Genomic DNA, 16,951 nt, shown 5'->3' on the forward strand with positions numbered 1-16,951 from the left:
CCTTTCTGAACCCATATGTGTTTTACATGTAGTTTTAGCCCCTGGGAATTCACGCTCCATCGACCCTAATAAACGCTCCGTGCAAAAAGGGTTCATCTGAGTTTTTTGAATTCACCAAACCATGGAGTCGAGGTTAACTCGTGGGGTCCCGTCTATTGCACCAACCCTTCTAAGGTAAGGCTTCCGTGCGATGCATCCAGACTCTTAACCATGGACCTTCTTGGACACCAAAATCCTTAACCCTTAGAAAACTAGAGCCATGGTTAGGTTGCAAACTCATTGCATCATGTTGTGACTACTTGACTACTTGTGCATACCTTCTTTATGTTTAAACTAACCCTTTGTTTTGACTTGTTTCTTGTATATATGTCTATTTATGACCTGTAAATACTAACCCAAAGCTAAAAGGACTTTGCTTAATTAATTTGGTTGATTAAAATGAACCCATAAAATATGAATATGCTCGACCTAAAAGACTTTAGGCCTAAACCTTCAAAAGAACGACTGAAAACGGATCGTTGTGGTGCATCAATATTGGCGCGTCACTCCGGATTTGTGACGCATGGTGATGGGAATCATCACGTCGCGACAAGCTTTTCGTTTCACGATGGAACCATCGTCCCACGACAGTCCCATCGCCACGATTAACCAGTTTAATGTCAGTATACAGTCTTTCCTTGATCCTGTATGACTCTAACCACGTATCTAGTCACTTGGTCATGACGCGAGTCTTGTAAATATCACTTACACCCACAAGTCTTCACACACACCTTATCTACCATGGCCATGTCGTAGATCCATGCATGAGTCATCTTTTCTGTCATTGAGTTGAGGGTTTGTCCTATTCCTGGAAATTTCCATGACCTTCCACAAATACATCCTTTCCACATTCACATACTTTCCCTATACACATATACCTTCCTGCATACTTTCCTCCTTCATGCTTTCCCCATACATATCATTCCCCTCATACACTATGCTCTTTCCTCATATGTGCATGTTGAATCGAGTTTGAGTCATGTGATTGAGAAGATACGTCCATGGTTTCCTTTTTTTACAGCGTTTGGTCAAGGAAACAGGGTCGATTAGTTCGAGACAACTCCTACATTCAAGAGATCTTCTTCAAAAGCACGGTTTGAAGGAAGAAGAAACAACCAATGGCGACCACTAAGGAAGACATTGAATCTCTCTAAAAATCCATGGATACTCTTGTCGTGCTTGTTAAGAGGCTCTCCACTCGAGTGGAGAAATTTGAAAATACCGATGTATAAGTTCCACCTGAGACTATCAAGCGCATCCAAGAGAAGCTAAGCCAAGTTTCCAATGACTATAAGTATCTTGATATGAGTACTGAGGGAATCTCACTAGATAAGGAACTTCTTTCGAACAAGTTCTCTACCACTGACATTCCTAAGTTCAAGCCCACAGATAACCCTTACTTTCACTTAAGAGCTTTCAAAATAGTTATGGAAATCAAAGGGATTGACAAGCAACTCTTCCCTTCGATTTTCTCTCTTTCATTGGAACCAGATGCCAACAATGGTTCTTTTCCGTTGACTCCAAGGAAACTGCTACTTGGGAGAATATTGTACCTACTTTCATCAAGAGATACAAGTGCAACGTACAAGTAGAGAGTGATCATAGGGAACTTGAATTATGAAGCAAAAGGACAATGAAGGCTTCACCGAATTCTATACTAGGTGGAAGGAAGCTTCTGCTAAGATGATTAAGGCCCTAGACGAAAAGACTCTGTGCGAATGTTCATCAAAAACCTTCAAGACAAGTATCAAAAGCACTTAAGGTTCTTAGGGCTGACTACTTTCAGGATAGTCTATGACATAGATATTGACATTGAAGATGAGCTCTTGAAGGCTAGGACTAGTAACAATGGAAACAATGGCAAGAACAAGAAGAACGACAATCCTTCTTCCTCTTCTTCCCATCAAAATGTCAACTGCATTAATAATGTCAATGCCGATGAAATTTGGGCCCTTGACATGGATACCTCAAAAACCAAGAAACCCAAAAGGGAGTTCACACCTATTGGAATATCCTATGATGTTGCTTTCGATCGTCTCTACGATCGGGGCTTAATCAAGACCATTGGCCCCACTAAAGATCCAGCACCAGAAAAGCGATCTTCAAGATAGAATCCCAACTCTTATTGAAAATACCATCGAGGAAATGGTCATACCATGGATGAATGTTATAGATTCCAAAACCTTATTCAAGATCTCATTGATGCAAATAAGCTTCCGTTCCCTCCAACTGGCAAGAAGACTAAGTAATAATGAGACGAAACACAAGGCACTTCAATTTTTTAGGATTTTCATGAATTTTCTTTCTTATTTTGTTTTCCCTTTCCCTCAATAAGTCTAGCGTAGGCACCCTCCATCATTTTTTAGATTTACTTTATGAGTTTGTTTTTTCCCCTTTCATTTCAATAAAATGAGCATTTACTTTCCTGCATTTGATCACTGCATTACATTTCAAAAAAAAAAAAAAATCCACGCCGGAGGTATACCAATAGTTTGAGGCATCCCTTGTAGCTACATCATATCACCTTAACCTTTTCAATTACATGATCCTTTCTTGATAAACCACTTTGAGCCTCGTCTAACGATTAACCTTTCTTCTTTTACCCACATCTACCTAACCTTGGGATGGGACGTTGTGCAACTTATGCAATTTTCAAAGCCAAGTACAAAAGCTTGAGTGATTTTTACCAAAGTCCCAAAATTTCAAAAGTCCAAAAAGCAATAAAAGTATGCAAAGGGCAAGTGTTCCAATGTCTTTGATATTAACATGTCTCAAATTGCGTCTCTTATCGAGTGATCGGCACCGTGCCTGAGAAACATGAATGCCAAGTGAGGTGATAGACCGTATGATCAGGATTGCTCACACTTATCCAAAGAAGATTCAAATACAAATCTAAAATACAAAAACAAAAAAACAAGTTTAAAAGTGAGAAACCTCAAGCATACAAATACCAAGATTCAAATGCAAGGTAAGGTTGCACACCTTGGGGACTTATTTTGGGTCTTGAGCCTTTATCCTTTCTTCTTAAACCTTTAGCCTAACCCCGTTACAACCCTTGAAAGATCTCCTTGAGGTGTTCACACACTTGTGCGAGGTTCGGCTAGAGCTACGTTCGGCATGATTCCTAACGGATACGTAGGCAACCTCATATTAGGGTGCAACCGTAATAAAATGCATTCATTCATACTCACATCATAATTATATCAAGGGATCTCTAATGCTCATCCCTATCCATTTAGAGCTAGACTTGAGGGCTTGATCCCTATTTCATTAGCCTACCCAACCTAAGAGTCACTATCAGTTGGCTCTTCTCAAAATATTTTTTCCATACCCTTAGCCTTTACAGCCTAACCTTAGTGTCACTTTCACACGCATCACAAATACGTAGCCAAATAATCCTTCCCTTAGGAATCCTTTGTCATGAAATCCTGATACGACTCTAGCGCACGCTTTGTCATCTTAGAATCACTCATTATCATAATCATCATCACACTACAAGAAAACAACCGATTTCCGATGTAATTAATCTGTCGGAAATACCCCGAATTCCGTCGAAAAACCCATTTCTGACGAAAATTTCTATCAGAAGCAAGTGTCGAAAACCAATTTGTCGGAAAAACAACATATTCCGACGGAATTTCCGTCGGAAACCGTTTTCGACAGAATTGAGGCGTCGGAGGAGATTTCTTCGACCAAGAAAGTCCGTCGGAAATTTCCAACGGACTATGTTCCGCTCGAGATTTCCGACAGAAAATACGTAGGAAAATCCTACCAAAACAAATGAAAAAAAATAGCACACCAACACTAACAAAAAACTTCATATTATTCCCCACAACCACTACCCAGCTCCACTACGCCACCTCCTAACAGCCCTTAACCCCTAACTAACCCTGACCCTAACCCATTCACCCTAACCGACCCACCAACCTAACCCTAAAACAATCCACCCACAACCACGACTCACAACCACCACAACCACGACCCACCCACAACCACGACCCACCCACCATGACCCACAACCACGGACCACCACCACAATCCAAATTTTATTTTATTTTTGAAAAAAAAATTTCAAAACAAAAGAAAGAAAATTAAAAACACAAAAACATACCTTAAAATTTGAAATTGTCTTCGATTTTCAACCGAAATCTATTTAATAAGGCTAAATTCGACCATGAAGACTCTAGAGTTTTCATGGTCGAAATTGACCTTAAAAACCTTAAAAACCTTAAAAAAAATAAAAATAAATAATAAATAAATAAACGGCGTATAGGACAGAGCGGGGCGGTAGCAAGGACCGGCATACCGGGCGGGAGGGTAGCAGCGTCCGACGTAGAAGACTAGAAGAGTGAAGGGAGAAGAGGGACAAGGGAGAAGAGAGAAGAGAGAGGAGGAGGGACAACGAGAAGTTAGAGGAGGAAGGAGGACGAGATAAAGAAAAAGAGAAAGAAAAGAAAGGAGAACGGAGAAGAGAAAGAGAAGAAGGGAGAACGAGAAGAGAGAGGATGAGGGAGAACGAGCAGAGGAAGAGAAAATGAGGGGAAGAAAGAGAAAGAGAGGAGAAAGGAAAATGAAGGAGGAAAGGGCAAGGGGCGGTTGACAAAATAATTATGGTTTTAGGTTTTTTTTTAACCTTAATTCCGCCGGAAATCCATAAATTCTGTCGAAAATTTCCGACCAAAAATCTAAATTCATCAGAAATTTCCTACGAAGTTTAAATCCATAGGAAATTTCGTAATATTAGATGGATTTACGTGTTCGTCGGAATCTTTCCATCGGAAATTGAGCATTTTCTTGTAGTGTCACAAAGTATGAGGTACTTAGCCTCCGAGCCTAAGTTACCCAAATACTTTCATTATCGGATCATCAATTGAGATAGTCTAGGATGCTACAATCCTTGTACCATGAGATACAATGGTTAATGCATACACTTGATTAAGCTCATTCAACATGCATCATTACTCGATTCTTTCTTTTCATCTGTTTTCCTTTTCGGGAAGTCAAAAAACTTTATTTCTCACCAACAATTTACCTCTTTTCTTTTTCACGTCTTTTTTCGGGAGAAAGTCGGTACCCTCCACAAAAATGGCAGGAATTTTTATTTTTATTTTTTTTTGCTTTTTTACATTTTCGAGTTGCACGAGCATAATCACCACATAATACACGCGAGTCATGCACATTGAGTCATGTTGTGTCACCGCAACAAGTTGAGTCTACACACACAAGTCATGCACTTTAAGTCATGTTGTGTCAAATCACATCGAGTCGATTTGTGTACATTGATTTACATGATAAGTCATGTAAGTCGAGTCTCAAGTCAACCTCAAGCCAACCAACTGTCAAGGTCCTTTTGCAAAATTTGATTTTTTGCAAGGCTCGAGTACATCATCTATGCGGAAATCTTTTCCAATATTGGATTGTTATCTCCTCTGGCAATATTTCCAAGAGTGGATTGTCACGCATCTTCTTCATTTGATAATTTTTCTAAGATTAGATTGTCATGTATCATCTCTTCTGGCAATATTTCCAAAAGTGGATTGTCACGCATCTTCTTCATCTGGCAATTTTTTCCTAAATGGATTGTCATGAGTCATCCCTTTTGGCGATGAATGCCCAAACACCAAATCCGGTGATGAATGCCTTTCGCGTTTTGATTGACGAGTTTTGCAAAGAGTTGAAGAGTCACGCGAAGTTTACTTAAGCCTTGACCATCTTTATAACTACCGGAAATTTCTTTAAACACAGAAACATTCATTACGTGTCCTTAAACCCAAAAACATTCATTTCGTGTCCTTAAATCCGAAAACATCATATTGTGTCCTTCAAAAACATTCATTTCGTGCCCAAATTATAAAAATGTCCAACCTGATTATTTTGGTCCATTTTCCCATTCTAATTATTGTTTGGTTAGATGGGGCTTGGAAAGAGCTTTCCAACGATATATTATAAGCCCAAATCCGACTTATCGAATGAGATATGGCCAAAATACTAAACCGAGTCTATGTCCACCTTTAGTACAACTCAATGATTATATAGAGTCCAAATATTTTATTTAGGCCCCTAACTAGATAAAGTCGTATCTCCTAATCAAAAGAATTACCTAAGTCCTCTAGCTAAAGCAGATAGGGAAGTAGGGTCGAATCCACAAGGAAACAAGTCTTTCTATTCCTAAATAATTTATTTAATCTAGATCATCAAGTAACCAAATTATTTTGGGATATTCTATTTGGTGGTCTCCTGTTTTTAAAAATTCCACATGGGAGACAAACTTTTTTCGAACTCTCTATAGTATCCCTGGGATTTTATATAATTGATTACAGTGGCCTATTTGTCATTAAATGGGCTAACCTACCACAAAATGGTTCAATAGTTTACCACATTTGATGAAAAGACTAGCCTACCCCTGATTTAATCTTCTTTCACTCATTCATCTTAAATGCTCACTGCACTTCACCTCCTTGCTCGACATTGTTGAACAAAAAAAATCCCCAAACCCTTTCCTCTCCCTTCAACCTCCACCAAATCTCAGATTATCACCATGAATTTTCGTGGAGTTTCGTCAAGGAAGAGAGGCGCAACAGATGGAAGCTTTAATTGGGTAAGGATGAAGCACTGCAATTGCAACCCCCCTAGCAACGCTGAGGTTAGGTTTTCTGATTCCATGACCAATTCAAAGAAGGCGTACTATGGATGCATGGAAAAAGTGCGAGGTTGTGGATTTTTTGAGTGGGTTACAGAAGATGATGTGAGTTTTTATGATGCTTCACCAAATTCTGAGATTGTCGCCATACATAACATGGTGGAAGACCTTTTTGTTTGTTGCAAGAGGCTTATGAAGATTGCTATTATCATATTAGCAATTTGTGTTTTTTTTTATCTGAAATGATGTAAACAGGATAATGAGGGATAGGGGAGTATTGTTAGGGTTGATCCTAATTAAGTTATGTAATCAGGGGTAGTGATGCAATGTGTACTGGTTTTGTGAATGCAACTATGTAATACAAGCAAGTATAAATAAAAAGTCAGTTATGATTCTTGCTTTCCATTCTAAGTACATGTGCTGTTAATGAGAACAAAGTTGAGATTTGATAAAGTCTAAACACTTGTGAATTGAAAGTACAGACCACAAGTTCAAAAACCATAAGTTCACCTACAAGAACTTAAATACATAACATAAGTTCAAAAACCATAAGTTTACCTACAAGAACTTAATTACATAACAGAAGTTAAAAAAAACCATAAGTTCACCTACAACAACTTAATTACATAACAGAAGTTCAAAAGCCAGAGCTTGTCCTAGTAGATGATCTAGTTAAATACAAACCATAAGTTCAAAAACAAAAAGGTGCAAGCAGTTGCACTGTCATTTACAAAAACCAGCAGGACAAATTAGACTTTGTTCTTTCCTTTAGTACACTTCCTTGACCTAGTAACAGGTTGGCTACTTGGACCTTGAATAGGTTGATGTGAACTCTGAGTTGTGTTAATGGAGGGTTGTGGTTGTGAAAGAGACTGCAATGAGCTTCTTGTGAATCTCCTTGGTGGGTCTGGTGGGTTTGCTGTGGATGTAGTATTTGGTGCAGTGTGTGTAGAGGATCCAGAAGTTTTCTTTGCTGCTTTTTTAGCTCTTGCCTTTCCAATTCTCTGTCCATCCCTAGCACTTTGCTCTGCTGCTGTTAGTCCACCCTTACATGACTTTTGTTGTGTCCATAAGACATACATTTCTAACATTGGACTGTTGTGGACCTTTTTCCTTTGTCTGGTTCATCAGGTGCCCTTTTTCTTTGTCTAGATGGCCTACCAATGGATCTCTTCATCACTGGTGGTAGTATGGTAGGCATATCAATCTCTGGACAGTGATCAAAATTTGGGACAGAGTGTATTGGGTTGGCATATGCTTGCTTATAATTTTGGACTGAGAACCATGTGCTACAGAACTGGTGTAGGTTCAATCCAGCAGCCAAGATTGCTCTGATTGCATGTTTGCAAGGCAATCCAGAAATTTGCCAGGCCCCACAGAGACATGTCTTCCTGTTTAGTGACACATGAAGCATAGACTTCCCATCCTTGACTTCATATTCACCCTCATCTGACTGATAAGCTTTGCAAGTTCTTGATTCAAAGGTCAACATCTTTATTCTCTTGACTATATTAGGACATGGTTCATCCTCATTCCAGTTGTTGCACCTTTGTCTTCTTGTTGATAGTCTCACCATGCACATTCTTCTTATACTTATGCATTCATGTTAGTATATGTTAGATTCTAAATAAAATGGTGTGGAATATGTTAAAAGAAGTCAGGAACTGAAAAAGTATACCTTCCAGAAGTGTTAACACAGCCTTCATCTGTCTACACCCAAAGTTGAATTGAAGCTCTCTACAAAGTTGGTCTTGTTCTCGTCACTGCAAATGTTTGGATAAAATTTGTGTCTTGTCCATCTTGACTGATCTCCCAATTTAGCCAACCATTCACAAGCCATTGGATTCACAGCCTGAATCCTGTCCACAGCCTTTTTGAAGGTGAAAGGGGATGTTGCACTACAAGCCAACCAGAATAGGGAATGCATCAAAGGCCCAGGAAATGATGCTTTCCAGTTCTTAGCTAAGTGTTTACAGCAGTATCTCCTATCCACTTCAGGCTACACCTCATTTAGTGCCACATCTATTCCTTGCACACAATTTTTTAGGAAAACTGAGTTTGCTTGTTATTTACAATTACATTAATTTACAGTGTGTGAATGACAGAGATAACTTACTTTTTGGCTGTCTGAAATTATACACTAATCATTTCCCCTCTCAGAACCTGACAGGATATGCTTGAGGTGCCAGAAAAAATACTTCCAACTGTCACCATCTTCCTTGGGAACAATAGCCCATGCAAAAGGAAATAACTCATTGTTTCCATCTAGGGGTGTACACCGGTCCAAAACCGGACCGGACCTGGACCGGACCTGTTTGGACCGGGGACCTGACTTGGGTAATTATGAGGACCGGGGACCGGACCTGAATTAACAGGTCCGGTTCCGGGCTAGACCTGAAAAATCAGGTCCGGTCCAGGTTTGGACCTGAATGGACCTGTTTTGTGATTTTTTCGTTTTTTTTTTTTAATAAAAAACCTTAATTCATTATTTCGAATACAAAATACCCAAACATAATTAGATAATTTAGCAAAGTACTCATTAATTGAAATTCTACATGCAAAAGTTGTAAATAATCAATTAAATTCAGAATACCAAATCAATGAAAGAGCAACCACGAACGACACTCCAACTAAACGGCTTCACCGCTGCTGCTGTTTCACTTAGGTGGTTTTCTTCACAGATCCGTTGTTCTGCCAGCCCAGAAAAATCAAAGCAGAGCCTCTGAATTCCCGTAGAAAATGAAGGATTACAGAACACAGCTAAGTCACCTCGACTTCTCCGTCCGCTGCTTCGCTTCACCGCTGCTGCACTGCTTTACCGCCGCTGCTCTGCTACTTTGCAGCAGCTTCGCTAGCCCAGAGAACAACCCAACCAAGCCTCCTTCGGTGTTCTTCGCTATTCTGCTGCTCAAAAAGTTCTCCTTTTTTTGTTGCCCAGCAAGATCTCAAGATAAGCTCTAGAATCTCACCACCAAAAACCCCAAAAATAACTTACCGGAGAAATGGAAAATCGCGCAGTAGCTGTCTCATGCGGTGGCCGGTGGGCGCCTGGGCTTCGCCTGAGAGAGTGAGGAAGGCAGGAGGTGTCGGCGGTGGGCGTTGCCGCGTTGGGCTGAGACTGGAGACGACAGTGAGCGTGAGGGAGAGGGGGAGACAGCCAGGGAGTTTGGAGATTGGAGTCTTGGAGAATGGAGATAGTCAGATAGCTGTTTGTTAGGGTTGCAGCGTAATTTTGATTTTTGAATTTTTTTTTTTTTTTTTTTTTTTTTAAAAATACAATTTTTCCGGGTTTCAGGTCCGGACCTGAAAACCCCGGGTTTAGACCGGGTCCGGACCGGAACCGGGAACCTTGATTTTTAAGGACCGGGACCGGACCTGAATCAACAGGTCCGGGTCAGGTCCGGTCCGGATCAGGTCGGTTCAGGTCCGGTTTCAGGTCCGGTCCAGTTTTTGTACACCCCTATTTCCATCTACAGCCACAGCAGACAGAAGGATCCCACCAAAATGACCTTTCAAGTGAGCTCCATCAACCCCCACTAAACTCCTACATCCTGCAACAACACCATCAATGGCAACCTTGAAAGAAATGAATATGCTTGAGAATGTGAAGGATGGATCAGGTGGATTCAGTTGCTTCCATGCACAGTTTGCTGCAGATCCTGGGTTGGTTTCCTTAATCATCTCACAGTACTTTGGCAAATACCCATAAGAATTATCATGCCCACCATTTATCTCCTTCAATGCTACCCCTCTCATCTTGTAAAGGGTGCTGGTAGCCATATGCACTCCATATCTACTGAATAACAGATCATTCAATGTCTTTCCAGAGATGTCATTATTTGCCCTTATATCTTCAAGTAGTTTTTCAGCAGCCCATTTAACAGTCACCAAGGGATTCCTTTCATCTAAGCCTCCACAAGTGTGCTTAGGGTTCTTTATAGTCTTTATAGCCCATGTCACTCCATCAGGTAGCCTAATTGAATGAATTCTCCAACTACAGTTTAAAGCAAGACAGGAAGCAGTGAACCTACTTGGACAGCTCCTATCAACCACTACTGCAAATCCACATTGAATGCAGTAATCTCTGAAGACAGACATGAAATGCTCTTTATCACTAAAGATCATCTAGGGCTTTAACACAATACTGCCAAACTCAATATCAGTCACAAATTCACCATTTATGTACATCCTACTGAAATAAGTTTCATCTGCATTAAGACCTCTCTGCCAGCAGTCTGATGAGTATGGTTCATATGTGTCATGAACACACCCACTGCCTTCATCCTCTCCCATATCATCTTCCAACTCAGTATCCTCATTCAATTCATCTTCCTGCTCACCAGCATCACCAAATACAGCTTCCAGAACATCTCCCTCATACATGTCATCTTCCAGTCCAGCACCCTCCACCAACTCTTGAGTATTGTTAGCTCTACTGGTCTCACCAGTCTCATATGTTCTCCCAACCTGAGCATCCCTAGCCTCCAATCTCCTAACTGCTTCATTAAACTCACCCTCATCCACAACCAGAGCATCAACCGTGGTTTTATGAGTCTGGACATTCTTCTTCCTAGCAGCTGTAGTTCTAGGTATCTTGTGAAGGACAAGGACAGAGTTACATTGCAACTTTGAGGGTTTGTGGACAGAAGAATCTGTTTGTTTATGAATCACAGGTGCATTTGAGAAGGTTTGTTGTTGGGCCAAGGTTTTTTATGGGTATCACTACGTAGGTGGATCTTTCTCTTGACAGGTAGTTTCTTAGGTCTCATTGTTTTAGGAGCACCCTTTTTCTTCCTCTTTTGTTCAGTCTCCTGCTCACCCTCATCCATGTCATCAAATACTGCCTGTTCATCAAATGCTGCCTGTTCATTCAACCCTAATATCATTCAAGTACTCCTCATCATCAACAACATTTTCATTCCCACCTTGTTCATCATCAACTGATGCATTTTTCTTAGGTGGGCTAGGACCAAAATGTACACTAGGATTTTTTTTAAGGCTCTCAGCAAGCCTTCTAGCAACAATTACACAATCAATAGGCTTGTCAACACAACCAATCCAAATAGTGATCTCATCCATATCCTTTAATCTATCCATCATTGACATTAAATCACTATCAGAAGTAATCTTAACATCTTTCATGTTATAGCAGTAGTGAAAGCTAGGGAATTTAGGAAAGTCATAATTATTTTTCTTAAACCCTTCCTCACACTCAATGATCAAATCTATCCACATGACCTTGTCAATATCTTCTACAAATACTTCAATTATGTTACCCATATAGGCAAACTTTAGCATACACTGATCCATTCTGCAACATAACAACCAACACGCATATATTTCAACATCAAACACGTACTAGCAAGCATAAAGATTTCATCTTTGTTAAAAACGTACTCAGACAAACACAAACAGAGCATGCAACTTTTGCAATTAAAAGAACAACAACAACATACTTAATATTAAAGGACATACCTTGCTTAAGGTATGTATATCAGTTTAGCAACCGCAAGAATTCCCCGATATTGAGAATTCCGTCAGAATTTCGAGAACAAACCCTAAAATTCGAACCCCAAATTTCACCAAAAACCGAACAACTCTAATCAATTATTTCTAACAAATCCACAACAATTTCTCCAAACAATCGTCACGCAAAAGTGTTTGATCCTTACAATTCTTCAATTAATCTACTCTAAAATACGATTTCATGAAGGTTGAAGGAAGATGAAAGAGTTTTGGGTTTTTTTTTTGGAAGACTGTCAAGCATACAGAAGATGAATGAGTGAAAGAAGATTAAATCAAGGGTAGGTTAGTCTTTTCATCAAATGTGGTAAACTATTGAACCATTTTGTGGTAGGTTAGCCCATTTAATGACAATTAGGACACTGTAATCAGTTATATAAAATCCCAGGGACACTATAGAGAGTTCGAAAAAAGTTTGTCTCCCATGTGGAATTTTTAAAAACAGGAGACCACCAAATAGAATATCCCAATTATTTTTATGGGAATTGAACTAAGGAGAATAATTAAACTAAAACAAATTGAATAAGGGAGAAATCAATAAATCAAAGCCTAGGGTATAGGTTCACCAATAAAATAATATTCCAGGTTAAAACACAACAATCAATTATCAATGCATCAATTAATCAGATCATAAAGGGTTTTCGCTACGTATTACAATCACATAATTAATCTATCAGTATCAAATCACATCTCTTGAATCTTGACTTAACCATTTATAAATTAACCTGCCTATTGAAACTAAGCCTTAATATTAATTCTCATCTCTCGAATCTCGAATCAATATTGCATAACTCATACAATTAAACCAGGCCTAATCTAGTTGCATAGCATTAAATCAATCAATAGGATATCAACCAAAGCATTGGAAATCAACAACAGTAAATTACCCCTTCATATTATTTATGGATCCCCACAACCCTAGAAATAAAACTACTCACACATATTTAAATCTAAACTAAGCAAAGCAAATAAACAAGACATAATTAATCAAAGCAATTAATTACTGAAAATAAAAGGGGAAGAAATTGTTACGAAGTAAACGAAAATAATGAATTGCATAAACTAAAAGTGTAGAGAGAGAAAACAAGAGTATTAGCCCAAAAGCTTAAAACTAAAATTTGAGAATTTAACTCATGAATGACGTCCCCGTTATCTAGCTTAACAAAATGTATTTATACTTAAGCTCCAAAAATCCTAATTAAAAACAAACTAAAAACGTCAAACACCCTCAGAAACACACTCCCGGTCGGGCGGAAGCTCGCCCGGTCGGGGGCGCATTCAGGCAAGGACGCTTCACTTCCTTCTGCCTCTCCCGGCCGGGCGCGCCTTAGGGCGAGCACTACCCGGTTGGGCGAAGGCTCTTGGGTGAGGGAGCAACTTCGGCTTGGGCTATTTTCTCTTGGCCCAAATCCGGGTTTCCTCCTTGGGTCTTTATAGCTTGGTCCATTGCCTTGAACTCTTTCTTCACCGAGCCCTTAATTACCGGTTTGAAAACTCCAACCGATCTTGGGCTACGGAAAATGGTCAAATGAACGCGCTCCTACTCCAATGCTCGTAGTGGCTCCAATAAGTCCGGGAGAATGCTCCAAATCTGCAATTTCCTATAAAACAATACCAAATCTACGAAAACACTAGAAACCGTATATTAGTAATAAAAGTGACTCCAAAGAGCCAAAAATACTCCTAATTATGACCAAGGGATGGGGATAAATCACTATATAAAATGAACATATCAGCCCCATATGATCATATTCCTGATCCTAAACCAGCTAGAACTTCTAGATTCTTCTAAAAGGTTTTAATCTATCCTTCCCGAAAAGATAAAGATCAAGAGTTAAAGATTGAATAGAATTCTTATGATAATCCTTAATTTTTCAAAAGACGTTCGGATACATTTTGTGAAGATAAACCATCAGAAACCAAACTCCTTTCGAACTTTTCTATCTTTAAAACCATCGCGCAGCGACAGGATCATCGCGCCGCGTCAACCCTGTCGTGACACGACAAGGACCATCGCGCCGCGACAACCCTGTCGCAACGCGACAGAGAGTTCTATCTTAGTCAGACTTTCTAATCTTTTTTCAATAGTTTGACTCTCTTTTTTCCTTATAAATAGAGGTTGTTTTCATCAATTCGAAAAAAAACAAGGATTAACAACCAACATCATCAACAATCATCAATAACCCACAAAAAGAATTCGAGAGAGAACTCCTATTCCCATGTTCTTAGCCTAAACACATCCAAGATACTTCCCAATCATACACAATACTTTCTTTGCCTGATTCGAATACTTCAAACCATACTCGACGTTGTCTTCGACCTCGAAGTGAAAGGTTGATATTTCTGAGGGTTTGGACCTAAATCTATATTTCTATTCCTAATTAATTTAATTTATTATTTACTTTCTTGAAGTTTACTAACGTGTTTATTGTTTTATAGTAAGAAGGTCGAAGCATCAAAGTAAGTAATTTAATTACTTTCTTGAATAAAAATCATGTTTAGGATAACGTAATGATTTTGTTATTAGTAACATGCTAGGGTTGCTATTAATCTATTTAGTATCATGCCTAGGATCTTACTACTAACGATGTTTTGTGATGATAATTGTGATGTTAATTATATGCTGCTTGATTATCAATGATTTGTTGCTATTACTTGATCACGCCCCTTTTTGCAGGTTTAAAGGGAATTTGTAATTGAAATTATGCCTAATAAGATAATTAATAATTGGATTTAGATTAACATGATTTAATTCAAGTGATCACAAGTATTAGATTTAATTGTGCATTAATAATCAACCAACATAGATTAAACAAGTTTAGGATTAATTTGATGTATGTATGTTGATTGAAAAGCGTGCATGCATGAATATCAATAAGGATCAAGTAGAGGCCTATTTAGGGTGGGTTTGACCTCTTTAAGGTTAAGTTCGTGCCATTATCCCCGAACATCTAGTCATGGTTCCAGACCACTATGGAGATAGCAATCTCTGTGATTATGAATGGGGTGTAACCTTCACAATCGTGAACGGTTTACAAGCTCCTAAAACTTGTTGGCGACTCTTTTTCTCTAGTTTATTTTCTTTGGATCGTCGGCATGCCTACGAACATGACCCACATGTAGGGCGGAGATGAAAAATTCCCTACAACGCTTCATTTTCTTCTTCTCTTCTCTTCGTTCAAGGAGTTTTTGTTCTACCGAAGCTCTCTTAACTTTGAGTTTCTTCTCCTCCTCCATTATGTCATCAATCTCAGCTCACAAGTGATCCATCTCCAAGTCTAACTCAAGATCTTTCATATTTAAAAGATCTCATTGTTGGAAGACATGAGACACTTGCTGAGAAAACTCTAAGACCATCAAAGGAGGAAAAGATGACCTTGTCTGATTTAGCTCTGTAGCACATGCCTGACAAGCGATAGACAAATCCTCCCAAATAACAGGGTCATTAGCCCCTAGCAGACAAACCTGGGCCATCAGTTGCAAAGATAGCTTGATCTGCATGCTTGGCGATGTCTACAACACTAATCTCTCACAAAGAGAGAGAACTTCTTCAAGGAGTTTGACCTCTGGAGATATAGACACTGGGGCATAACCAATAACAAGTGTTAGTCAAAATGAAAGCTCAATAAGCATGATAATGCATGAAATTAGAATGCTTACTTTCACCTGACGCATGATCTTTGGAATCCTTGTTCTCCCCAATCCCCTTATTATAAGGTGTCATCACTGAAATGCAGCAAGACACATTAGATATAAAAGTAAAGGAGCATAAAAGAGGATTTGAATATTATCACTCACCAAAGTCTGAAGATTTGTCTTTCTCCACATGAGCTTCTTCGCAAAGACTTGACTCTGTGGCATCAGAAGCTTCATGAGCAGTCTGAAGCTCGGATTCCTTGGCTTCCTAATTATCCCCATCTTGAACATCTGTATTGCTGTCTTGTGCAACTAGAGGGATAGGATCCATGGTTTGTTGAATTGGAAATAAGATCTGCAGGCTGGTCTGAATAAATAGAAGAAGTAGAAATTTGTTCTAGAACAGGTTTCTCAGAGTTTGATTGGCAAGGGCCTAACTGATCACCCACATTATCTTTAACACCTGGGATAATAGGATCACTACCAGAGGATAAACTATCTGCCACTAACTGATTATGCGAAGCTAAATCATCACCCTTACTCTTACTAGAGTCAACATTACCCTGTCTCTTCTTATCAGCCCTTTGATATGTTTGGGAAGAGGGTACAGGATCATGAGGGGGTGACTTCTCTAATGATAGTAAGCTTGAGCTAGTAGTTTTCTTTAAGAGATCTGGATAGTTTGTTGTACCTATCAATTCTTCTTTATCACTGTTAATTGAAATAGGGTTAGAAGGCGTGGTTTTCCCTGGAGATATCTGCTTCCTCTTAATGTTAGGGGCCAAACCTGACATGAAGGGAGCCAAAGTGAGTAACAAGATGCAATAAGCTTGGACAATTTAGATCTAATGCACTTATTAGTAAGAAGGATATCAGCAGTTTGTAGCTCTAATTCTGTCTTTAATGCAGATTGTGCTCTTGTGCTAAGGCTTGACATGGGGATGCTCCTATGCTTGTTACTCCTTGACTTCTGTGAGGAACCCAGATTTGAAAGAGAGATCATCTTTCTCAATCCAATTCTGTCAGTGTGGAGGTAAACAATACTCCTGTAAGAGTCATCTATGGCAATGGGCTGATAATTGAAGTCTGCTGCTATTGTTACACCCAAAAATC

General features: G+C 39.3%; 2 protein-coding genes across 2 annotated transcripts; both read right to left on the reverse strand.

Moving 5' to 3' along the window:
• Positions 1–7,763: 7,763 nt before the first annotated feature.
• LOC110727279 lies at positions 7,764–8,261 on the reverse strand. Its single transcript, XM_021906846.1, has one exon. It carries the CDS (start codon positions 8,259–8,261, stop codon positions 7,764–7,766), a length of 498 nt encoding a protein of 165 aa, XP_021762538.1.
• A 120-nt stretch (positions 8,262–8,381) lies between these two features.
• LOC110727280 lies at positions 8,382–10,804 on the reverse strand. Its single transcript, XM_021906847.1, has 3 exons — positions 10,136–10,804; positions 9,273–9,401; positions 8,382–8,678 (listed from the first exon to the last, which is right to left on the reverse strand). The coding sequence occupies exons 1-3, from the start codon at positions 10,802–10,804 to the stop codon at positions 8,382–8,384; spliced, it is 1,095 nt and encodes a 364-aa protein (XP_021762539.1).
• Between the last annotated feature and the right edge of the window lie 6,147 nt (positions 10,805–16,951).

This window comes from Chenopodium quinoa, unplaced genomic scaffold, assembly GCF_001683475.1.
Source record: "Chenopodium quinoa cultivar QQ74 unplaced genomic scaffold, ASM168347v1, whole genome shotgun sequence".
Taxonomy (NCBI): Eukaryota; Viridiplantae; Streptophyta; class Magnoliopsida; order Caryophyllales; family Amaranthaceae; genus Chenopodium; species Chenopodium quinoa.